At 42.3% G+C, this 25,454-nt stretch overlaps 2 protein-coding genes and 1 long non-coding RNA gene across 4 annotated transcripts; 2 read left to right on the top strand and 1 right to left on the bottom strand.

Annotated features, from left to right (window-relative positions):
* Nucleotides 1–649: 649 nt before the first annotated feature.
* LOC127331211 (uncharacterized) lies at nucleotides 650–3,174 on the bottom strand. 2 transcript variants are annotated; one of them, XR_007869665.2, is made up of 3 exons: nucleotides 2,690–3,174; nucleotides 841–2,571; nucleotides 650–742 (listed from the first exon to the last, which is right to left on the bottom strand). It is a non-coding gene; the product is annotated as an uncharacterized lncRNA (long non-coding RNA). The 2 variants fall into 2 exon arrangements; XR_011751368.1 differs by having other exon boundaries at nucleotides 656–2,331; nucleotides 2,420–2,571; nucleotides 2,690–3,161.
* Nucleotides 3,175–7,252: 4,078 nt separating this feature from the next.
* On the top strand, nucleotides 7,253–11,448 carry LOC127331208 (S-norcoclaurine synthase 1). Its single transcript, XM_051357279.2, has 4 exons — nucleotides 7,253–7,569; nucleotides 9,635–9,882; nucleotides 10,380–10,701; nucleotides 11,088–11,448. Exons 1-4 carry the CDS (start codon nucleotides 7,276–7,278, stop codon nucleotides 11,325–11,327), a joined length of 1,104 nt encoding a protein of 367 aa, XP_051213239.1. The 5' UTR covers nucleotides 7,253–7,275; the 3' UTR covers nucleotides 11,328–11,448.
* Nucleotides 11,449–15,398: 3,950 nt separating this feature from the next.
* LOC127331209 (2-oxoglutarate-dependent dioxygenase 11) lies at nucleotides 15,399–18,595 on the top strand. Its single transcript, XM_051357280.2, has 4 exons — nucleotides 15,399–15,711; nucleotides 15,860–16,107; nucleotides 17,352–17,673; nucleotides 18,037–18,595. The coding sequence occupies exons 1-4, from the start codon at nucleotides 15,430–15,432 to the stop codon at nucleotides 18,280–18,282; spliced, it is 1,098 nt and encodes a 365-aa protein (XP_051213240.1). The 5' UTR covers nucleotides 15,399–15,429; the 3' UTR covers nucleotides 18,283–18,595.
* The last annotated feature ends 6,859 nt before the right edge of the window (nucleotides 18,596–25,454 follow it).

Raw genomic sequence — 25,454 nt, 5'->3', positions numbered from 1 at the left:
TCTCGCTTCCAAGTGCTTCGCGCGCATGTTGTGATACTAGTATCATATCAATTCTATTAACATGTTGGTCGATATCACACTTATTTATTATTTGAATTCCAAATAATTATTGTAATAAACAAAACTAAGCACGTAATAACATGTTGTGGTAATGGTATTATAATTTTAATTTTTTAATTTGTATTATAATAGTTTTTTAATTTATTATTTTTTAATATTTTTTTGCCAAACTTGGAAATTTAAAAATCTAAAAATTGGCTAACTTTATGGTTAAGTAATCTTTATGCATGATGTAATTATTATTTTAAAAAATTTAATAATATAAAATTCTGAATTTCTGGCAAAAACTAAAATCTTCCTGCTTTCATATTTTCATTTGGAATTTTGAGAATCTAAAAATTGACTAACCGGGTAAACCCCGGTGAATTCGGATGTAACTTTTTCTCAGGATTTTTTTGATATATTATACGTTTTTTTCCGACGTCGTATGCAAAAGTTATTGCGGTTTTACCATTTTTTTAACTTTTTTTGCAAAAAAAGTGGAAATTCGAATTTCTTAATTTCTCCGAATAGTAGGTTGCATAACATACAAGAATCTGAAAAGATTTTATTTTTTGAATTTTCTATCATTTTCTTTTCTGGCAGCCGAGCTGATGAGAACCCCGATCTGGCTTGCCCAGTCAATCCAGAAGTCCAACGGCCCTTCAGCCATTGTTGTGAGTTTGATCCTACAATGCAACAACTGTACATAGGTATAATCAGCCACCACAACAAAACAAGGTAAAAACACAATCCTAATTGCATAGTTTTGAGCTAGGGGATCGCAAAGTGGTGGTGTACCTCTCCCCACTCTGAAGAAAGTAATCACATATCTGCAGCACTGTAGAGTATGACACTCAAGAGCTACTGATCGAGTAGTAGTACACTGTCAAGTCACCATACATGGAGTATATGCGATTCCGATTTTCATGTTGTATGAGCTATCCAACTAGGTGTCCACTATCAAGTTTCAACAAGTGGCCAAAGAACCAAAAAATTAAGACTACAGACAAAGGTGAGGAAACGCATGTGAAGGAAGTGCTGGATGCAGTGGCCAGACCAACCGATTATTTGTTAGGTTGTCAATATTAAAAAAGGAAGCAAATGGGAATTAGGTGAATAAACACAGTTTCAAGAATGTGCCTGTGAGGTCTCACGAAATTTTTCTATTGTTTTTTTGATGTAGAAATTTTTCTATTGTTGAGACCATACAAGCTGCACTCAATCAAACAAAAATAATATTCTTATAACCCCAAAGCATGTGATGGCAAGCAGGATGTAGTTAGCACATGGACGGACCAAGACACAGCATGGAGGCGACGAGGGTGAATCCAGCTATGCGGCCTGGAGATTTAAATGGGCAGGGACTGATTTCTGGCAAGAGGTGCTGAACACTGGTCCTTCGGAGAAGATTGGTAGAAACTAATGGATTTACCGCAATGTTTTTACTATTACTCATGAAAACATATGCTCCGTAGACAGGCCAAAATAAGTGGCATAGATACATCAATAACCGGAATGCATATATACAAGTGCAGTGAAATGTGATAGTGGTGATACCTGCAACAGAAGCACTAGTAGTCTAGTACCTACTGTACCAAAATTCAAGTACAAAGTGGCAGCAGAGAAAGATGGCGGCGATTAGGACATTGCCTGGCCGGTACTTAAATACCAGTCTTTCAAATTGGAATAGTGCGTACTAAAAAGAAAAGCGGTGGATATGGAAAACAACTACTTTTGAGTCTCCAACCATACTTAATTAAAAGTAATTCCACAGTGGCTTAATTAACTAAGACATGCGCGACTACCTCATCATTGGCGGCTGCATCTGTAGTTATTGAGTAGAGACGATAGCTCCAACAGCGCTAAGTTATGAATAACTGATGGTTTGCATCGGAGTGTGCTTTTCTCATGGAAGAAGAATCTCATCAGGATAAACCTCTGACCGATTTCCTCTAAGTAAAAAACCCGATTTCCAGTGGCTTGTATATCTAGTACTCTAGTTTTACTGTTTCACCGCTGGAGTATAATGATCCACAGTGGGGCTGTATGATCTGGATATAGGAAGTAAGCATGATTGTCATGAGCATTTGTTATTATTGAGACCATGCGAGGACCAACAGTATTATATATGTGTAATCTATAAGGTTATATGTGTAATCATTAAGGTTCTACCCAATCAGCGAACACTTTATACTAGATCATGCAATTCCTGCTTTAGAAGGAGGTGGATGGCACTACAAACTGGAGTAACAGCAGTGCCAATTCCAGAGTTTTTGTTCGAACGCAAACCTGAAACTTGAAGAAATCAACTTTTTGACAACAACTTTAGTGCACTGTAGCTTTATATAGCCGACGACGAGAGAATGAGTGAGGTTACCCTATCATCGTCAGCGGAGTGACGATGGAAGAGGGCATCTGATCCACTGCCTTTTCCCTCTCTCCCTCCATGTGGCATGTGTGTGTTTCCATTGTCTCTCGCCTCAGCTTCCGCATCGGCTGTCTCATGTCCATCCTTGTGTTCTTGTTGATCTGTTAACACGGGGCCATTTCCTATCAGTTCAACTTTCAGAAATAAACAATACTTAGTGCTAGGGATCATTGGGGTCAACTTTCACGAAGAGCCAGCTCCATTTGGTGAGGGGCATACCTGAGTCCTGATGAGTTCTTTACATGGTTTCCCGTGAGCGGCTGATGACATCCATGTAGATCGTGATTTCACTGGGAGGAAGAGAGGAGGAACCGTGGTGGGCGGAGCATCGCCGATCTGGTGAGGGGGGAGAGGAGAGGGCCCTCCCCTGCCTCGTCGTCGGCCACAGGGGCAGAGGAGAGGCATCGGGTCTGCGCCGCTCGATCTGGATAGGAGGCCGGGGCGGGTAGCCCGGGGACGGCGGGGAGAGAAAGATTGAGAGAAGAGAGAGATCTTGCTGCTGACTGCTGAGAGAGATTGAGAGTTGAGCAGGCAGAGAGGTTGTTGTGTGTGCTCTGGAAGCTGCTGCTGATCGTTTGCTGTAATTGCAGTTGCTGCCATGGATTGCTGATGCTCCTGCTGCTGCTAATTGCAGCTGTTTGGCTGATTGCTGTCGTTACTGATTTTGCTGATTGCTAACTGTTGTGATTGTGAACGATTGTATTAATATTGTTACTTCTCTCGACAGCTCAGTATTTTTTTTCTGACATGAGCTAAGGTCTTTTTTTTTTCTTGAGGGGTGAGCTAAGGTTTGTTTGATTCGTAGGAATTGTATAGAGCTCTCACGGTATTATATTTTTATGAATTTTCCCCCCTATAACCATCTTTGATTTGTACGAATATAATTTATAGTATTTTTTTTCCTATGGACCATCTTTGACTATTGGAAACTTTCACTCGCCAACAAGGTGCTCTCCGTCGTGCTAGAGGGGTGTGTGATTTAGCATCCCAACACAGCTTATACGGTATCAGACACCGGTTGATCTTCTCCTATCTAAACCCTAACTATTCTCTTCCTCTACCTCCAACCAACGCCATCCCTAGCAACCCTTTCACTCTACCATGACACTTGGCGAGCTCGAGGCCCTCAAGGCCACACTCAAGGAACAAAAGGAGGCCGTCTCCGCCCCGGAGGCCGTCTCCGCCCGGGAGGCCGAACACGTTCGGCTTGCCGCCGATCGATCTTATCATGCCTCTCCCGCTGCCAACCCAAACCCTACCACTAAAACCACCCAACGATCCCATCCACCTTCGTCCAATCCATCAAAACCTAGCCCCAATCACCCTCGATCTATAAGGCCTCCAACCACGCCCAATAGTGTGAGTATTTTCTCATCTCCCTAGGCCATTACGGCCTCACCTCCCACGTCATCGGCGACGACTTCAGCCCCTCTGACACTTCACCAACCTCTCAATGGGGCCGCGACGAATTCACAGTGCTCAACTGGATTTACGGCTCCATCTCCCTGAGTTGTTCGGCATCATCATGAAGCATGGATCCTCCGTGCGGCAGATCTGGGCTGCCATCGACAACCTCTTTCACGACAACAAGAAGAGCCGCCATGGACCTACAAGGATACAACTTAACTAAGCAAACTCCCACATTGTAACCTACCTAGGCATGGTAACCTGAAACCTGGCTTCACATATAGAAGTCAGGAGGGACTGCCAGACGGGAGGATCCCACAACAGTCAATAGACTAAACCGTAGCTATGCTAGATCAATTTCACCATAGCCAATCTCGACGACCTTTTTAACATCATCAATAATACAAAGAAGACAAGTATGATGTAGGGTTTCTCCTTAATACGGAGACCTAAAGCTAGGTAAAACCCACCTTGTTCCTTGTGTGTTATGTTTTTAAGTCGTCGAAACCACCAACATGCTTCTTCCCCAAAACCCAATTTCATCATTTATGGGCATTGCAGTGGTTACCCCACTCAACTGGAGTCGTATGTGGGAAATCTGTGGTCTGGATCCATGGTTTCTGCTGTTTCGATCCCAGCGATCTACACCTCTCCGATTTGGGAGGAATCGACCTGATGTGGCCTACAAGCCACACTCGTCGGCCACGCGACCGGCCTTTTCCTCCTTCACGGAGGGAGAGGAGAGCCTCCGCTTCCTTCAACTCAGCGGGATCTATCTTCGGAACGGATCCAACCTGCTCGGTTCCGATGGAGTCGACATCGCCATGGACCACCACGATATCTGCTACGACCAGTGGCGGAGCTTCCTTGAAGCAAAACCATGCCATGGCCCGCCCTGCCTAACAACATTTTCCCATATACCAGCGATTATTTAGTAGTAAAACACAATTAGTTCTGTCAAATTCCACAACTCCATGTTGTTTTCTTCCTAAAAAAATCTTGGCCCGCCCTAAGCTTTCTGTCAAGCTCCGCCGCTGGCTACGACATCTTCCGTTGGCTCATGCAGCGGGCTGAAACTTCACCAACCTCTCAGTGGGGCTGCCACGAATTCACCATGCTCAACTGGATTTACGGCTCCATCTCCCCGAGCTGTTTGGCATCATCATGAAGCCTGGATTCTCCGTGCGGCAGATCTGGGCCGCCATCAACAACCTCTTCCGCGACAACAAGAAGAGCCAACATGGACCTACAAGGATACGGCTTAAGTAGCAAACTCCCACATTGTAGCCTACCTAGGCATGGTAACCTGACACGTGGCTTCACATATAGAAGTCAGGAGGGACCGCCAGGTGGGAGGATCCTACCACAGGCAATAGACTAAAGCCTAGCTACCCTAGATCGATTTCACCATAGCCAATCTCGACGACCTTTGTAACCTCATCAATAATACAAGCAGACAAGCATGACGTAGGGTTTCTCCTTAATTCGGAGGCTTAAAGCCGGGTAAAACCCACATTGTTCCCCGTGTGTTATGTTTGTAAGCCGTCTAAACCACCAACATGCTTCTTCCCCAAAACCCAATTTCATCATGTATGGGCATTTCCGTGGTTACCCCATTCAACTGGCGCCGTATGTGGGAAGTCCGTGTTCTGGATCCATGGTTTCTACGGTTTCGGTCCCAGCGATCTACAGCTCGCCGATTCGGGAGGAATCGATCTGCTGTGGTCTACAGGCCACACTCGCCGGCCACGTGGCCGGCCTTTTCCTCCTTCAGTGAGGTAGAGGAGATAACCGTCGGGAGCTTCCGCTTCCACTTCAATTCAGCGGGATCTATCTTCGTGGCGGATCCAACCTGCTTGGTTCCAATGGAGTCGACATCGCCATCGACCACCACGATATCTGCTACGACATCTTCCGTCGGTTCGTGCAGCGGGTTGGACTGAACTTCGACCTCTACACCAACAGCGGTCTACTGCTTTGGCTGCGACGCTTATCACCTCACGAGTCCAAAGGATCTCACAGAGAGTCATGAAAGCTACTTCACCACCCGCAACAACGGTGACTCGCCCAACATACTTTCATTGTGCGGTGGTCATCAATCCTGACATGCAACAAAAGTTCCTCCGAATGGAAACACTAACAGTGGAAACGCCAATGGTGGAGGCAAGGACCCACCTGTCCTTCAACTCCTCGCATCAGCTTAGAAAAGAGCATGTGAAGCTTACAGGGGCGACAGACCCTTTACAGGAGTCGAAACCCGAGAAGAGACGCAGGCCTACCATTCCCTCCTCGCCGGTCGACGGACCAAGCCGGAGGATGAACGTAAAAGGATTGAAGAAGAGAACAAGAAGATGGAGGAAGAGAAAAAAAGGCACTTGGTGAGTGCAGGAACAAAAATATCGTTTCACATTACATCATTTCTAAAATATATACACCGTTGATTCTTGTAGCAGCGAACGGGCACTTTGCTACTACCTCCGTTTTAACGAATAAGGCGCACCTGTATTTCAACACGAATTTTGACCATAAAAGTTAAGCAATAAAATCTTAGTTATATTATATGTAATTAGTATCGTTAGATTCGTATTGAAAAGAACTTTCCAATGATACTAATTTCATACAAACAATGTTTATATATTTGAAGTAATTCTTGGTCAAACAAAAAACACGTAAAACGAGGGCGCCTTATTTCATGAAACGGAGGTAGTAGTATTTAGCGATGATGCTGGGTTATCATGTTTTTTAAAATAAAAAATTCTGAAACTGGTGTTATCCATATATAGAACGAAGATTTTTGAACTTTGAGCTTATAATTTTGCTAAAAGCTCTCTAGCCTTACAAACAGGGCGGCATGTATGGCTCGGTCATTGCGCAGAAACATTAGAAGAAAGAAAACCCTGCAGATGGACTGATTCTCATAAAAGAACAAAGAACCTGCAGACGGACTACTATACAACAATCTGCAGCTGGCCTGAGAGTGAGCGTTCTTATAGTACCGCATCTACAGCTAGAGAGGATAAGGTAGCTGAAGCCTGGAGGGAATACTGATCGTACATGTACATAGTACCTAATTCAAAGTGTGTCAGTTCAAAGGGATTCTGTCTCTATAAAATTTGGCCATTAGCCGCCGGCCAGATTTTACCATCTGGTCGGTCCCAAACAAATAGAAGTGAGAACCTTCCGGCGAGCCGATCGAGGAACCATTTGGCATATTTTCATGCGACGACGCAGTTTACTGCAACTCTTTCCGTTGTGTTGCATCGAATCCAACAAAAGAAAAGATTACCAAGTTGCAGAGTTAACAGTCTTATGCTTCATCAGTAGTATATAACAAGCAACAGCAAGGCAAGTGAATACCGTAGCGGAGCACGTAATTCAGAACTAGCTAGCTAGTGAACATGGAGGTGGAGGCCCCGTGTGGTGGTGGCAGCGCCGGCGAGAGCAGGTGGTCGTTGGGATCGTCGCTTGCTGTTAGGAACGTGCAAGATCTCGTGTCGTCCTCCGCCGCCGAGGAGCTCACACCCGATATGATCCAACGGTACATCCAGCCAGACATCGACGCGCACGCTGTTCTCGCCGAGCACTCTGAGGAGGTTCCGGTCATCGACCTCGGCAAGCTCATGAACGCTGAGACTGTGGAAGACGAGACGGCCAAGCTCAAGCTTGCCTGCGAGGAGTGGGGCTTCTTTCAGGTGCGCTCACTCAACTCGTGCTATATATCTTCTAAATTCGTACATCGCCGCCTTTTCTTTCAAGAAAAATATTGTACTACCCTCCTTTTCTTACCCGTTTCTTTTTAGAAAGGTGTTCGTTTCTTGGCAAGTTTATCTTTGACTATATCTTTAAAAAAATGTTTTTAGAAAATATTGCTAACACTTACAAAGCCAAATCTTATTTAATATTACTGCAAGACTAATATACTCCGTAGCTCATAAGGCCAGTTTTAAGTCAGATCTTACTACGGTAAAAAAAAAGTAATGTTAAGTTAATTTTTTTAAGTTTGACCAAATTTATAAAATAAAAAACTATTATTTATAACTATACCTCGGCATAGTTTAGGCTGGGCCGGGCTGCGGGCCGGGCCTAACAAAGCCCGACGCAAAAAAACCAGGCCCAGCTTAACCGTCGGGCCTAGAATTTCGTCCCAAGCCTGGCCCATCACAACAAATACCCATCGGGCTTCGGGCCTTGGGACGGGCCTCTCCTTATTTGGCACATTTCACAAGCCCGGCCCGACCCAGCGCAACCATCGGGCCTAAATCTTTGGTCCAGGCCTGGCCCACAGGCATGCCCGGGCTGGCCCAAGCCCAGGAATTTCGGGCCGGGCCGACCGTGTCGGGCTTCCCATGGCCAGGTATATTTATAACTAGCACAGTCGCCCTCGCCTTCCGAGGGCTTTACTTGTCCATTTGGACAAGGTATAAATAATTTTGTGAGTTTCTACTTAGATGTTTTGGCCACTAACATGGACATGTAAAAAAATTGGCCACTATTTTGTATTATAATATATAAATATATAAAAATTATGAAGATTGAAAGATTCTAGAGGTACTTTTCGAGGCTATAGAATAAAATATTATTATTTATAATATCAAATTAATAGTACCAGAACTATCAGGAAATATGATTTTAGAGTAATATATTCATTCCATATTAAAGATGTAGATATTGCTTACTAGAAATCTTATAAAATTTGGACATATATGTTTAACTTTAGAAAAAAGTTAGTGATTTGTATATCCATACACGGGGGAGTAGTGGATTACCCAGATGTAGTAATGTTTTGTCAACATGTCAAGTTTTGTATTTAGAAGACAAAGAAATATAGATCAAAAGTGTGTTTTGACATTATCTATTCCTCTACCTCCTAGACGTGATTCTACTTTTGCAAGGATTTAATATTTGAAATTTACATGTTTTTTAGAATATCATCTCCACATTTTATTTTCTTAAGGAGAAACTTGTTCTGAAAATTTAAAATACTATATGGTTTATATGGTTAAATAATATCGTTTTTATGTACTAAATTTAAAACACCCACACCCATGCGTGGGTGTACAAAAGTATTTCCGTTTATCTTTTCCATAGCCCAAACATTATTGAGTCTCAATCTCCAAAACTTTATATCACATCTGCTCCTCGAAAAATGAATATACCTATCTCTATAAGTACCTTAGCGAGACTAGGCCAGTAGATCTTGAGGTTGAAAAAGTTACTACAGGGCGTCTCCTCACCATCACAGAAACAAATATCGTGTTAAATCCAGGAAAAGTCGAAGTAAATGTAATATCCATGCGAAGTGTAAGAATTAAGCCTGGTGGGCTAGTTCCACCGCAAGAAACCTAACCAACTAAGACGCATTCAGTTCACTCAATATATTTTATTTTACTAAGCTTATATGATATATCGTAAGAGTGTTTTCAAATAGATACTTTTCTGGATAACAAAACTCAGTCTATCTACGGTACGTACAACGCAGGTGCTCTTATCTCTGTGCAAAACGCTCTTATCTCTTTGTTGCTTTAGCAGTTTTTTAGTATTCTTCCCTTCATTGTCCAGACTAGAGTGAAAATTTGACCAGATTGATTTGTATCGACTAACCTTGAAATTCACAACTTCGTTTCCGGGAGCCTAAACAAGGGAGAACTGTTTTAGTCATGGTTGAGGCATTAATAAAAGTCCACAATAAATTTCGTCACTCTACAACAGCGTTTTGCAAAGCATGCACGACTACTTTTCCAACTTGTTTATTTGCAGGTTTTGAATCATGGAGTACCAGATGAGGTCATCGTGGGCATAAAGCAGAACATTCACAAGTTCTTCGAGCTTCCCCTCGATGTGAAGAATGGTTACGCACAGCGTCCAGGAGATTTGCAAGGCTATGGACAAGCCTTTGTTTTCTCCGATGATCAAAAGCTTGACTGGGCTGATATGTTTGGGCTCTTCACCCAGCCGACTCAAGCCCGTGATATGAGTTACTGGCCGAGTGAACCTCGTACATTCAGGTTAGAGTCTATAGTTTGTGTGTTTTTGTATTTTTATTTGCACAATGAAAGCTAAGAACGGTCACTCCATCTCTATGGATGGTATATTTCACAGAAGAAAAATAGACATGATCCAATGAATTTCTTAAACACTAAACTCTTTTATTCTACTATAACAACTTCCATTGATAAAACTTAAATATTGAAGAATTTCCTAAACTAAAGAATTTAAGACAGTGTAAACAGATATTAGTTTCCCCCATACGGAAAACATACTAGATTGAACCTTGTAGTATTTCCAACACAAATAATTAAAAACTAATATTTTTAAAGGTTGATGGTATTCCCAACAAAGAATGGGATTTCTCTCAAAAACAAATACTGATATTTAAACACACAAGGAATACTGAATATTTACTTCATACAAACAAAGGACAGTAGGGTTAAAAACACCTAATTTTTTCAGTGCATACCTACATGTAACATTAACACATATATTATTATTTCTATGATCCCAGGAATTCCATTGAAGAATACACTTCTGAATTGATGAAACTTTCTCACTCAATTGTCACCTTCATTGCCAAAACACTAGATTTTGATCCAGAGTTGATGGCAGACAAAAATGTGGGACAATTTCTGAGGATGAACTACTACCCTCCATGCATGTCAACTCCTGGAAAGGTTTTGGGTTTCTCACCACATTCTGATGCATCTTTTATAACTATCCTGTTAGAAGTTAATTCCGTTCAAGGGCTACAAATCAGAAGGCGTGGTGCATGGATCCCAGTGAAACCACATGGTGATGCATTATTGGTGAATGTGGGTGACTTTCTTGAGGTATTAATTTTATGTATTTGTAAATACAAGTTAAGTTTATAATATAGATATAATCGCAAATTTGAGAAAGGTGGTGGATTGAAGCTAGATGCTATAGAATAAGTGTTGAAAATAACTTTATATATATACTGATCTATCACAAATGCCTCATTGACAAAAAAAAAACAATTTGTGGATTCCTATGGGTGGCCTATAGCTATTTTGATGGTCTTGGTTGAAAACCAGCTATTTCATAGAGCTCCACCCGAGCGATAGTTGAGGGGTGTAGAAGAGATTATTTTCTAACAACATAATAAGAAAAACAAATACATCTCAAACTATTTTCACCTTTATACCAATGGAAAATTTGATATTTTTATCTAATTTCTTTTAATTATTGTTCACAGATTATGACGAATGGGAAGTACAAGAGCATTGAGCATAGGGTCACAATAAATGCCCATAAGGAACGGCTGTCCATATCAGCGTTTCATGTGCCAAAGTATGATGGGATAGTTTCACCAGTTTTGGGTAATACAGAAGAGAAAGTGTTATACAAGACAACGATAGTAGAGGAGTATGCAAGACTTTATTTGTCAAGTAAGCGAGATGGAAAGAGGACCCTGGATCATGCAATGCTGTCCTAAATATTAGGCTTGTTTACTATCCAATGTTCGGTCTAGATAAACATTCATAACTAAATTTATTTTTGAGTGAAATTTATGTATTTATCATTGGGAATCTTCTAAGTGGAATTTGATTTTTTCACTTCAAGTATTTGAGGCCCTACTGATGTGATGTTGGGGTTATTTGGTCTATTGGAACAGATTGCATCTTCAAGTGTTTTCGAAAAGAGTATATGAGGCCAAGCTCCTTCATTTGATCTAATAGGAAGGTTTCCTCACAATAACTTGCAATAAAAAAAATTGTTTGTAGCGCCAATAGAAAATTTTACTCTCGGTTCAATCAAGGATTGACAATTTTTTGCATCAAAATTATATTCTCCGTAAATGCTATAGTTTAGTGAAAAAAATGCAATACAAATTCTCCTCCCGAAAAGGAACTAAGAACACTTTGTAGAAGAGAATCTACAACTGTTGCGTACTACTGTTGATCGGAACCTATGTTTGAATATTACCTGTTAATGTTCGGTTCTCCTGTTTGAGTATAATATTGTAGGTTGCTTATAGGTGAATTGTAAGAAATATCCGTAAAAAAATGGTCTTAGTGAGTAAAAAATATGTTATCTCGTGTATGAATTTCATTATCGTGATAGTAGTAAAAAATAATACAATATGAATAGTAATCCAAAAATATGTCATCTCTTGTATGGGTCGAGACACTCTACACCTGGCCGACTTGCATATGGCCTCCGGGCCATTCTCGATTTCAATTATGTCTCACAAAAATTTATATCCCCATAAATGTTGGCCATTTAGCAGCCTGCCATTCCTTAGCATATGGGGAGGTGCTATGGGCCGACCGGGTCAGCGCGAACGGGGTGCCACACACCCCTCCGATCCGACGGCTGTTAATTGGGCTGCAACCTATCAGGTAAATAGGTATAGAGCTCACCGCACACCCTCTCCCAGGCATAGGCCTGGCCCATACATCAGGTTTTTCCGTTTGCTGTTGCGTTTTTCGTTTTTCTGTTGGTTTTTTGCGGTTTTCCTTTTTTTCCTTTTCTGTGTTTCTTTTTTCTCGTTTTATTTTTCTGTTAAAAATAGTTTTTAAAATTTAGAAGTGTTCAAGTTTGAAAATTGTTCATATTCAAAAGATGAACGAATTTTAAAATTTGAACAGTTTTGAACGAATTTGGAAATTTGAACAAATTTCGAGTTTTGAACGAATTTTTGAATTTAGAAGATTTCCGAATTTTTGAATGGATTTTCAATTTTGATCGATTTTTGAATTTTAAAGAAATTTTGAAAAAATTATAATCGTACATTTACAAAATCTAAAAACAGAAAATTTGGAACAAATTCTAAAAACATAAAAATAAAAATATAACATTAGCTTTTTAAAAACAGAACTGTAAACAGAAAAAAAAAATACGTTTACCTGATGGTCTGCGGCCCAATTAACAGCCGCCGGGTCGGAGTGGTGTGCGGCACCCCATTCGCGCCGACCCGGTCGGCATATAGCACCTCCCTAGCATAGATACATCCAAACAGAGGATCAAAGGACATTGCAGGAGAGCTGGTCGAGGAATCACCGCTGGGCATGGGCCGCCTGGCCCAGATGGCACGACCATGTCAGTCTAAGCTTGGTCCTGAATTTATAGCACGAACATCAGATCGGGCTGGGCTTAGGCATGCAAAACGTTTGATTTAGGTTGAGATTGGGTCGGGCTGGTAGATCAGGCCGAGTACGAAATGCTCATGCCTGATCTATAGACCTGATGGCCGGGCCGAGTGTGAAGCTCTCATGCATGATTTGTAGACCCGATGGCCGGGCCAGGCTCGGGCCTGGATATTCACCGTAGGCCTTTTTAGGCTTGTACCAAAGCCTGGCCAAGACGAAGAAATGCCCAAGTCGGCCTGGCCCACACGCCACATGGGCATGACACCAACAAAGTGACGCGTAGCTCCACCAAGTGTATGGATGTCTTGGCCTAGTCTTAAACATGTAATTGGATTCTTTCTATAAATACATCAGGATGAAACTTTTTTATTTTCTTCGGAGAAATAAAACCCGACACAAATACAAAATGTTGAATAAGATTACAAATATAATGTTCACAAGAAGACATGCATCAAGCCTAGCCCGTAGACGTGAGAAGGAAGCCCATCGACACCTTTTTTCGTTCGGGAGCGGGGTGGGTGTGGACTTCACCACTTGTGGTACCAGTGTCATGTAACTTATTCTTACCTTATCTTAGTTGGAGAGACTTCAAACAATTCTAAATATGTCTTTTAATAGGGAGGTTTTCTGCCTTATATTCGTCTTAATTCAAAGAAATTCGTTTTGTACTTTATCTTAATTCCATTCCATTCAAATCATTTCCCTCTACATATCATGTCATGGGCATAACACGTTACCCCTTCCCCGGCTTTCCTTTATCATGACGTGATTTTTTTAGGGATGGTTATTCTGCTTGTTTGACTAATAGATCTAAAGTTCCTTTTCTTCAAAAAAAAAAAGAGAATAAATTCCTTACGTCTTTAAATCTGGTTGTTTCCGTCGAGACGGAAAGCCAGTAGAGTGAATTTTTTAGTCATTCCCGCTAATATAGAAATTTTGCTCGATTTACACCTCCTATATATTGACCCTCTAACTAATCTCTTCTCCAAATATATCTCCCCGTAAAAACACTCATCTAACTAGCAAAGTCACCCCCAACCGCCACCACCGTGCCGCTCTCCCACCGCCTCGCCGCCTCGGCCCCCCACTACCAACCACCACCGCGCCACCATCACACCACCGCCCCACTGCCCTCCACCTCCAAGACGCCCACCGCCCCCACTACTAACAACCACCATGCCCTCCTCCATCTCCGAGACGTCCACTACCACGCCTTCCTCCCCCGCTGCACCGGGAACTCCATTCCCCTCATCCTGGTTCATTTGAAGGCTCGATTTTTTCCCTCTGTATCCAAGGCCTGGCCACTCTCGTCCACTGTATCACATGTGAGTACTGGCGTTTATTCAAGCCTAGTAATACATGGCTGCCTTGTATAATATTTTCTTAGTTCTCCAATCTATAATGGATCACTCTGTCTAAGCCATTTCTTGCTTTGGAAGTACTTGACAACATCATCATTGACTTTAATAGCAATACTTTCTCCCGAGACGAAACTATGAATTAAAGCACATCACTTATAAGAAAAACCATTCATTTTGAAGGTCTGCTGGAGGAAAGACTACTTCACGTTATCATAGGCCTTTTGAAGTCCATCTCTAAAATCATCCCATTCATGTTTTTTCGATGCAATTCATGAACCGTTTCATAAGAATAACCACACCATCCAGGATGTTACGTCCTTGCATAAAAGCAGTTTGTGAAGGTCGAACCACATAGTTAGCCACAGCGTTCAGCCTAATTGTAGCAACTTTACTAAAAAAATTGAAGCTAACAATAAGGAAACAGATCATTTCTGCTTCATTAGTTTTAGATAATAAAATAATTTTACCAAAGTTTAGGCGGAACAACTCTATTTGTCCGGTATGGAGGTCACCAAATAAAGCAAGCAGGTCAAGATTAACAACATCCGAGAAAAACTGATAAAACTCAGCTGGAACCCGGAGCATTATTGTGCTCCATTTGGAAACGCTTTAAGTACGGCATCCTCTCCATGTGTCCTGCAGGAGATATCCTCATGTGTCCTGTATTTTGAAATTTGAGCATTGTAAACAGGAACTACCTCTGCGGCTCTGGGGTGTATTTCTGGTGCCTGTTTCTGAAACAGTGCAAACCGAACGACCTGCAGATGGCATTCGGGGATGTTCTCGACTCCAAGTGCGTCAGTACAAAACGTTTTTATCCCTCTGAATAATCCGGCCATCAGCCGCCGGTAATTTCATAGCATCGGTACGTCCAAACGCAGGGATCCTAGCACCTTCCGCCGAGCACCATTCGCATCTTTCTTGTGACAGTTTAGCCAACACTGCCGTTTGGTTGGGCCGAATTCCAACAAAACGAAAAATTAGCAAGTTACATCCTTATATATATAATAGCCTCAATGCCTGTTCAATGGCTGAATCACTGAACATATTAGAAGCCAACGGAAGCAAACTTTAGTAGCTACTGATGGAGGTGGAGGCATCCAGCGCCAGCGAGAGCAACTGGTTGAACGTGGGAACCACGATTCCCGTCAGGAACGTCCAGGCTCTGGCTTCGTCCGCTGCCGACGAGCTGACGGCCGATAAAATTGAACGGTACATCCAGCCGGATATCGACGCGCACGCCGTTCTTGCCGAGCGCTCCGGCGACATTCCGATCCTTGACCTCGGCAAGCTCCTGAACGCCGAGACGGGGGAAGCGGAGGGCGCCAAGCTCAGGTTCGCCTGCGAGGAGTGGGGATTCTTTCAGGTACGTAGTGCCACTGAACATGAACTGGTCAGATGTTTTAATCTTGTTTTCTCCAGCGAGGGTGCTTTATTCTTGTTCAGTGTCCCGCAAGAAATTTTAATATCTTCTTTGGCGATTAAACCATGATTTATCTTCTTGTGATTGGCAGCTGGTAAATCATGGAGTGCCAGACGAGATCATCGCCGGTGTGAAGCGTGACACTGAAAAGTTCTTTCAGCTCCCCCTCGACGTCAAGAATGCTTACGCCCAGCGTCCAGGGGATCTTCAAGGTTATGGCCAAGCGTTTGTTCAATCCAATGATCAAAAGCTTGACTGGGGTGACCTGTTGGGCCTCCTCACCCAGCCGCCTCAGGCCCGTGACATGAGTTACTGGCCTAGTCAACCTCATACATTCAGGTACTTTCGTTGGATTCTTGCTATCTCAAAAAAAAAAAGTAGTTTCGTTGGACGACAGTAAAAAAAACTAGCTCTGTTCGGCTTTTCCTTTTTGGTGGAACAAAATTAGACGAACCAACATTTTCCATTAACATTATGTGGACACAAGTTCTAGGAGAAAAGGGCAGGTCTATGCCGACAGAGAATAAACTAACTTTCACCCGACTTAGAAAATTTGTTAATAACACATAGGATTATGTTCATTGAGATGCAGCAATTTATTCATCTTGCGAGACAATATGGAGAGTAGATTGATGATGAGTCAACTTTCTTAAATAATTGTACACGTGCAAACTATTGTTTATCATGTTCTAATTATTTGTTCGTGAAGCACAACACATTTGTAAAATTCCTTCTAGTATTTAAGAAAACGTACAATCTATAAGGATATCGAGATTGGGTTGATAATTGCCAACCCCGACTGAACATAGGTGCCCCTAGTTTTCATGAAATTTAGAATTACCAACACCGCTAAAACGGTTACACATAGGTGCCCCTATACTGTAGTCTGAATAAATGATCGTGGCAATCATTTTTAGTGGTGTATCCGATGTTCCATGGTTAAAGAGAACTAATGTATTTTTGTGTTTCTTTTTCCTCAAGTCAAGACATTTTAATAGAGAAGTTGAAGTAGTTTATTCTTAACAGTAATTAGTGAAGTCATTACAAATAGTTGCTCGAATGAGCTCCAACGTAGCAATATCAAACAAAACTACCCTAGCAACGAGTAGAAGAGAAATAATGGACATCACAATTTCCATTAATTCCTTAATTCAAGGGAACTAATAGCACTAGTTTACTCTAGTAATACCATCCACATTGTTGTACTCCTAATCAGGTGTGGCACTCTCAATCAACTATGACTATGTTTTCATATTTATGTCTATAATTAGTATAGAAAAGATGCGGAACTCACACTAACAAATTAGGCATCGTTATCACAACTTACAGATGGTTCACTGACTATATTCGTGTACTCATCGGTGCTTTTTTTTTCTGTTAACTCCAAACTTTTGTAGATCAAACTTATATTAACCGAGAAATTTATTCGAATCCAGAAAATACAAAAGAGGAAATGAATATTGATTTTCTCTCATGTTAATATTTCCATGATAATTAATTAACAACTAATTTTTAAGGTTGATGGTATATATGAATAATTACATGTAACATTCACATTTTTATTATTATTTCTGTGATCCCAGAAATTCCGTTGAAGAATACTCTTCTGAATTGATGAAAGTTGCTGATTCCATTGTCGCCTCAATTGCAAAAACACTAGACTATGATCCTGAATTGATGGCAGACAAAAATGTGGTTCAGACTTTCCGGATGAGCTACTACCCCCAGTGCTCCTCAACGCCTGAAAAAGTTTTAGGGTTCTCACCGCATTCTGATGGGTCTTTTCTAACTATCCTGCTAGAAGTTAACTCAGTACAAGGCTTACAAATTAAATGGCATGGTGCGTGGATCCCAGTAAAACCACGTCGTGATGCACTATTGGTGAATGTGGGTGACCTTCTTGAGGTATGGACTTTTTAAGGTTATCATACTTACTTCTCAAACTATGGTCATATGAAATAAGAAACCACATATTTACAATCTCCATCTCCACAATTGTACTCTATCACACCCACCTCTACGATTTGTATAGCCGAGTATTACATAAAGGTCGTATGGCTGAATTAAACTTCCAGATTGAGGCGGTGCACTCTGGACCCAAGCCATAGCAGAATGCCATATAATGAAGGTTTTGATGTTTTCCTAATTTGAAAAGCTGAATGGGACTTATAAAAAATACAATGCCGTACATATAACATATGTACTAATCAAACTTGTTCCATATCTAAATATGATGTTCGTCTAATGTTTTTTACTTCATGTTTTTAGATTATGACGAATGGAAAGTACAAGAGCATTGAGCACAGGGTTACTGTGAATGCCTATAAGGAACGGCTATCCATATCATCGTTTCACGTCCCAAAGTTAGATGCAATAATTATGCCAATTGTGAGCATTATGGAAGAGAAGGTGTTATACAAGAAAACAAACGTAGAAGAGTATGCAAGACGTTATATGTCAAACAAACTAGATGGCAAGAGGGCCCTCGATCATGCAAAAATATCCGGAATATAAATATTGTCCGCTCTACTTTGGTGTTCCATCAAAACATTCGTAAAATAGTTTCTTTTGTTTGATTCTAACAGGTAAAATTTGCTTTTCTATTCGTCATGCTGAGTGGCAAATAATTATTTCTAAGTCGCCTCTAAGGACAATACAACCACCAAAATTATAAGCAAATCTTGATTGGATTGCTATTAAGGTCGACTGAGAATTTTTCTTCCAAATCAGCTCATCTATGGACGCTGCCTAGATGGGGACCAGTACAGTGAGATGGTTGTTACTTCATGGAATCTCAACTTCTAATTTGAAATGACAACATCTTGGGAATTAGCAAAACAGTTTTTTTCCCCTTTCAGCTATACCCTGCTGGTTTTCTGCAAGCAACAAAATTGATGGCTTTATCAAGTATAGCAGGAGACCTGCTTATAATTCATAGAAAGAAAGCGGCTGAACTAAGCGTGCCCAATTAGCGTCATAGAGCGTGTGTCTTTTGACAGTATCTTGCGAGACAAGGGAGTACTGACAGCATGAGAACTGATTTACGCTTTGAAGAAGCGAACGTTTGCATCTTTCCAAGCGCTCGCCGTCGAGACAAATCGACCGTTGGTGTGTAGGTGCGGTTCGACCGTTGGTGTCTAGGTGCCGAGTATAATCTCATCCTGTATGGCTGTATCCCGCCTCCCTGGATGAGTGAATTAAAAATGCTGGTTATTGTTAGAAATATAAGAAAATTACCATATTATTTAATCCAAATTAATACTTAACAAATCATGACTACAGAAATCGCAGATGAACTAATCATACAAATCAACAGAGTAGAGGAACATATAGCATCTAGGCAAGATAAACCTATCGCATCTACTCCAAATAGTAGTACTAGAAACTCTAGCAAGATCTAAAACAAGGAGGACAGAAACGCATATCGTCTAGCGTTGGCGGCGGCAGCAGCAGCGGCGGCGATGTTGGCGGCATATATCCTGGTTGTTGCCCATGTTGAGGTTGCCGAAGAGGTTGTTGATGTCCGAGAAGAATTCGTCGTTCGGGACTCGTCGTCGGACGATGTCGTGTTGTCAGTAGTCGCGCGTAAGAGCTCCCAAAAACCTGATTGCCCCTCACCTGTACAGGTCTACAAGAGGCAGGGTTCCAGAGGCCTACTGTCCCGCCGCTCGGTGCATGCCGAAGGGCGGGATGAGGAAAACGAAGGCGGCATCGGCGCAATGAACTGGAAAGAGGCAGTCGCATATGGTTTCTCGTACAGGCTAGGATTTGCGTCGGCTTGGCGAGATTTCCGCAACCCGCATCGTGGCATGCGATGCGAGCGGCGGAGAAGGAGTGCGTCATGGCTCTCTCTCTTCTCATTCACTTACTAGGACTAGAACACACAACCTTATATACCACTCTAACTCTCTCCTAACTAGTAATATGAGACTAAACTTTAATCCAACCCCTTACAATTTCCACATGAACCAAGAGAATTTCAGAATTTGTATTGGGACATGGGCTAAGGTTCAAGACAAAATTTCAGCAGTTATATCAGGATCTGGCAGTAGAATGTTTCAGAGTTCCAACTCCCAAGATGCATCGAGAGTTCTGGACTCCAGACAGTCAGTGGGACATCATCAACGAGCATATCAGATGAGAACGTTCTTTTGCTGATATTATTACCAGTATTCGATACTGGGTTATTCATAGCATTACTATACCTTCCCTATTTATTGCGGGTTGGTTATTTGTCAGTACGGGTTTAGCTTATGACGTGTTTGGAAGTCCTCGGCCAAATGAGTATTTCACGGAAAGACGACAAGTAATTCCGTTAATTTACCCATGATGAAAGTCGGAAGAAGAGAATTTCATGAAGGTCGGATGGGAGGTCGACTAGCTAAGGGAGGTTCAAGTCTCCGCGCTGTTGTGGGACTTGCTTGGTGTTCCGGGCTTCACAGTAGCAGTATGAAAGTGGGAGCGACAACACAGATGAAATTCAGAGTCTTACCTTTCAGGGTGAAAACCCAAGGTCTGGCCTTAACTGGTTGTACCTGGCAATGACCTTGTTGGAGGCATTGTTTTGAGAGCGGAGACTATCTTCAGGGTGAAAACCTAAGATCTTTGATCGGGCGACGATGGTGTTAGAGCATTGTTTCCTTCTTGAAGGCGTCGTTTTTGGAGAGTCTGTTCAGGTGTTGTCTTGGTGATGGATGTATTGTTGTTGTTAGGCCTGGGATACTGCACTGGGATTTTTGTTTCTGAGTTTTCTTTTCTTTTTTGGCTGTGTGTATCCATGATGCCATTATGGTGGTGTGTTGTTGCAGAGTCTGGGTGTAATTGATATCTTTTGATATTAATATATTTTCTTTATCGAAAAAAATCAGATAAGCACGAAAGGAACGAAATGAGGTGCAGATCGCGATGCCGAGCTGCCTAGTTGTTTGACTAATTGGCACATTCCATGGTCCAACCTCAGTCTGGCCTCTAATGAATCGGGTCCCGTTGCTAGCCTGTACGATCACAATGGTCCAGCTAGAACGCCGGAAAAACTAAAGAAGAAGAAAGAAGAAAATAATGACCCGCCAAAGCAATCGAGACTGCATCAGCGATAGCACCACTAGTGTTGATGACACCTCGACTCAAAAAAAAAGCTTCTTCAGAATAACACCTTCTAGAAGTTATCGTTACATAAACAACGTTATCATTAGGTCTAACCAGTAAGATCAATTTCTAGGTTTTCATTCTGAAGAAGATTCAGTGTCTTAACAATGCATACTGGGGGAGCCACAACTGTTAGGTGCAACCACTAAAAGTCAGACCTAGGATTTTTAGACCAGAACTAAAACATGGAACTCAAAGAGCACCGCCAAGAACAAAGTTATTGTACCCACTCGTCGAGAACACTAATGCAAAGCATCAATCATCTAACACACATATTTCTCTCGAATCGGATGCAAGATGAAATATCGTGAGCCTATCTGGCCTTTTAAAAACCACATGATCCCTAACAACACCTTTGAAACACCGGAAAAACAGTTACCCATCGTAACCTATGCGATGCACAAAGCTGAAAACGCGAAGCCACTGCCTCCCTCTATCAGTTTGGTGCAATCTTATCTTTGATTTTTTTGTTGCTTTGTGTATGATGATGACATCCACTGATTTTTCTTGACGTTTTTGCAAGAAAAAGAAAGGCGACTGACCGGCCTAGGGAGGCACTCGTGGTTTCCAGAACCAAAAAAGATGGGGCTTATCCGTGCATCCAATTGATCGATGTGACACCGGAGATCAGGATGTGACAGCGGAGATCATAGCCTGATTCTGCTTCGCTCTCACCCGGGTGGCGTGTTTATGCTACGGAGTACGATGTATCGGTGCGTATCTTCAGATAGTATCAATCTATTCTGTCACGGGTCCGCGGTGTATCTGCCGTATATCTGGCAAGTAGACCAACGGTATTTATATACTTTTCTTCTTTCTCACGTTAAACATTTCGGTGTGCAATGCGAGTAGTAAGAAATCTAGGTGTTTAAGAAAGACCTTGCAAAATTTGAGCATTGCACTACTAGGAAAACCCTCATCTCTAGCGCACATTTTTTTTTAACTTTCTTTGGCGCATATTTCATGCGCCACAGAAGACATGCGACATATATTTATTTCTGTGGCTCATATCTACATGCGCCACATAATTTTAAAACTTATGTGGCGGACCAGGCAGGCATGCGCCACAGAAAACTTCTGTAACGCACCCAGCGGTGGTGCACCACAAATTTTTTTTTTGAATTTTTAAAAAATGGCGGTCAGATCTAGATCTGGGGCCACCGGAATTTCGCCATTTTTTTAAATTACCCGAAGTTCGCCAGAGGTGGGTGGGGTGGGTGGAGGAGGAGAAGGAGGAGGCCAAGGAGGCCGGACAGAGGTTGTTGGTGGGTGGGTGGAGGAGGAGGCCGGCCGCGGGGGGGGGGGGGGGGGGGGGGGCGCCGGAGGAGGAGGAGGAGGAGGATGACGACGACGAGGAGGTGGTGGTGGTGGTCGTAGGTTGTGGTGGTCGCCGGAGGAGGAGAAGGAGGAGGTCGCCGGAGGAGGAGGATGAGGAGGAAGCCGGAGGAGGAGGAGGTCGTCGGGTGTGGGAGGAGGAGGCCAGGAGGTGGTCGTCAGGTGTGGGAGGAGGAGGAGGCCGGGTGTGGAAAAGAAAGGAGGAGAAGGAGAAGGGAGAAGAAGGGAGGAGGAGGAGAAGTGGAGGAGAGAAGGAGGAGAAAAGAGAGAGGGAGAAGGGCGCCGCCAAAATTTAAATTTTAGCCTAAAAATTATGTGGCGCATGTGTAGTTGGTGCGTCACAAAAAAAATTTCGAACTTTTTATTTTTGTAGGAAAAAATCTTGACTTTACCGTAACTTTTTACTTTTTTCGAATTTGCCTATTCTAAAAATATTCGTTATGAGCCTTCCGGAACACGACACTTCAGCCAAATCAACGGTGACATGCCTCCGGTCGATCTTCTTCTTGGCGCGAGAAGGAACCTTAGTACCTCCACCTTTATGTTGGGGATTCATAGCAGAAAACAAAAAATATCTAACTAACGCAACCCGGTTTCCCAGATCTATCTAGGAGTTATTCAATAACGGAGATTATAATATCAGTGAAACACACCCTCGTAGACCGATAGCGGTTAACGTCCACTAGAAACCCCCTTCCTGACACGATTGCCTCTTTATATAGATAGATTCGATGGGGTTATTACTTATAAGTCTATTTTGTACAAGAGCCCCTCCTATCTGATAGAAAAGGGTCCCATGATCCCGAGCCGATCTTACCTTGGCTCGCAAACCCCAAGTTTGTCTATGAAGAGCTAATCTAATTGTATTTTTTTAATGGATTTCTTATGTGGAATACTAATGGATAGGGCCTCGTTGCTAAGTGTTACAAGATCTAGTGCACTGGAACTCGTGGTTATGGACCCGAATCTTTTAGTATGCAACATTGTCTTTTCCAAGTAAAAACCCCTAGTATATGAAAGAATGAAAAGGTGCTTTCGTTCTTGTGGAATAAGAAGCCCTCGTACCTTACTGAAAGGAAAATCGTAATTTTTCGTTAGGTATTTGACCAAATAGGATCGTCCATTTCCTATAGAACCTATCACTAAAATACCCGATAGGGCTAAGCGGAACGAAAAGGGTTTTCCATGAGTAAGTGATTGTCTGATAATGAGCAAGGAATATAGGTCTTTCTGCTAAAGGGGATCTATTAAACTCATAATTCATTGGATCCTTGTTATCAATGCCAACTAGGTATCATAAGTAAATGGATCCCGGTTGTTCAATCCTTTGATAACCAAGGTCATTCTTTGCTAAAGAGAAATGATCACTATGAGTCAGATTCAATAGAATTGGATCCATTCCAAATAGCAAGAATTAGGATTCTTGATCCCTCTCAATCTCTCTTTCAATTCGAGGATCCAGAGAGGTGTTTTCATAGTCATCTCCTAATATTTTCGATTTCATTTTTCTATGATATGCCTTTCTATATAAAAATTTGTTATTTACGATGTACGATGATCCAATTCTTTCATGGTTGATGTAGTTGTACTTCGTCGCTGACCTCGGGGTCGTGTTGAAGTCTTCTCGTACCACCATGAGTCCCGTAAGTGCAGCACCCCATAGTTTCGGACACATACGGTGCCCAACGACGCTCCCGGCCTCAGATCCAGTTAAGGTGCGGAAGAAGATCTTATAGATCTGAATCCTGGCAGCGCTCCCACGTATTGGGTGGAGTACTCCCTCCGTGCGTAGCTCTTCGAGGAATCACGGGTGGAGAGAGAACAAGAGAGCGAGAGAGAGGAGCTCCCAAAGGGGGGCTCTCCTTTTTTCCAAGGGGGAATTGGGTGCGCTCCTCCTCCTAATCCCTCCACTATATGTAGGGGGAAGGGGATGGGGTGGGGCTGCCAAAAGGGGGCAAATCCTAGGGGGTTGGCCGGCTAGGCCCCAACTAGGAAACCCAACCCCCCCCCCCCCCCCCCCCCACTTGGAAAGCCTAGCCGCCCCACCAAGGAAACCCTACGGGGTGGCCGGCCACTTAATGGGCCCCCTCTGGGAGGGCCCTATTAAGGTGGGTTGCACCTTTTAATTAAATAAATACATATTTAATATTAATTCATTTAATTAATATATAATAGTACATACTATTTAATTCCCGATGATCCGAGACACCTCTCGTATCACTCTCAACACCTTTGAATTCTCCTGGAACTCTTTCCGTTTCTTTCTTCTCTCTTCTCCGGTGTTTCCTTTGAATCCAAAACAATATTAAGTTTCGTTGAAATCTTAAGTCTGTTTACCTACGGTTCGAGAATGAGATGATCGAGACACTCTCTGATCAATGATCACTAGGGTGTTCTGGAGAACAATAGTGACCCATGTGTATTTTACGAAGATGTGATCACTGTTTGAACCATTACATCGTGTCCCATTCCCCTTGTTACTTTGATACCGGCACTCGTCTGAGACTTGATCATCGGTATCATCATACCTAGTTCGATCTCGTTACCGATAAGGCTATTCAAATCGTTCCGTTCGATTCCATCATCATGACCTAGTCAAGTGTTGCAACTCAGATGTAATCTCAACGAGTAGGCCCATAGTATCTTCAGTCACGCGGATGAACAAATTCCGCTCTTGACACATACGCCTCAACATCCGGTTGGAATACCTAACTGCACATTTATGACCACCCTGCTATGGTGTAGCGATTCATACATCGAAAGCATCCTCCGGTAACGGTAATTAGATATGGTCTCACGGTCTAAGGATTATGTTACTACGCTTTCATAAATATCGCAACGTTGAACTTGATGTGACTTTAAACGTGTTACAATACTTATATATGGGAATGTCCATCATATCATTTATCAAAACAATATAATCTCATTGTCAATGACTACGTGTGTGCATGATCGGGAAACCTCAACCAACCAATTGACCACAATGAACTAGTTGTGCACAAGTATGCTCACTAGGGACCCTAGTTTATTTACAATATCACACGTGTATCAATGTTTCCGATTGATACAGTTATAGCATGACACGAAATTATTATGAACTACAGATATGTAATAATAAACACTATTTATTACTTGCAACGTTAATTAAATGTCTTGATCAGCGGCTGGTCTGAATCCCTGTAATAAATAGGCAAAGCAGAGGCAAT

The sequence above is a fragment of the Lolium perenne genome, chromosome 2, assembly GCF_019359855.2.
Source record: "Lolium perenne isolate Kyuss_39 chromosome 2, Kyuss_2.0, whole genome shotgun sequence".
NCBI classification, from domain to species: Eukaryota; Viridiplantae; Streptophyta; class Magnoliopsida; order Poales; family Poaceae; genus Lolium; species Lolium perenne.
This window is presented reverse-complemented; position numbering and strand designations above follow the sequence as displayed.

Excerpts from the sequence above, each read along its gene's own strand:
- LOC127331208 (XM_051357279.2), top strand. The coding sequence starts at position 7,276 with ATGGAGGTGGAGGCCCCGTGTGGTGGTGGCAGCGCCGGCGAGAGCAGG. Across the intron at positions 9,883-10,379 it reads AGTGAACCTCGTACATTCAG|GAATTCCATTGAAGAATACA; the intron begins GTTAGAGTCTAT and ends CTATGATCCCAG. Across the intron at positions 10,702-11,087 it reads ATGTGGGTGACTTTCTTGAG|ATTATGACGAATGGGAAGTA; the intron begins GTATTAATTTTA and ends TATTGTTCACAG.
- LOC127331209 (XM_051357280.2), top strand. The coding sequence starts at position 15,430 with ATGGAGGTGGAGGCATCCAGCGCCAGCGAGAGCAACTGGTTGAACGTG. Across the intron at positions 16,108-17,351 it reads AGTCAACCTCATACATTCAG|AAATTCCGTTGAAGAATACT; the intron begins GTACTTTCGTTG and ends CTGTGATCCCAG. Across the intron at positions 17,674-18,036 it reads ATGTGGGTGACCTTCTTGAG|ATTATGACGAATGGAAAGTA; the intron begins GTATGGACTTTT and ends TCATGTTTTTAG.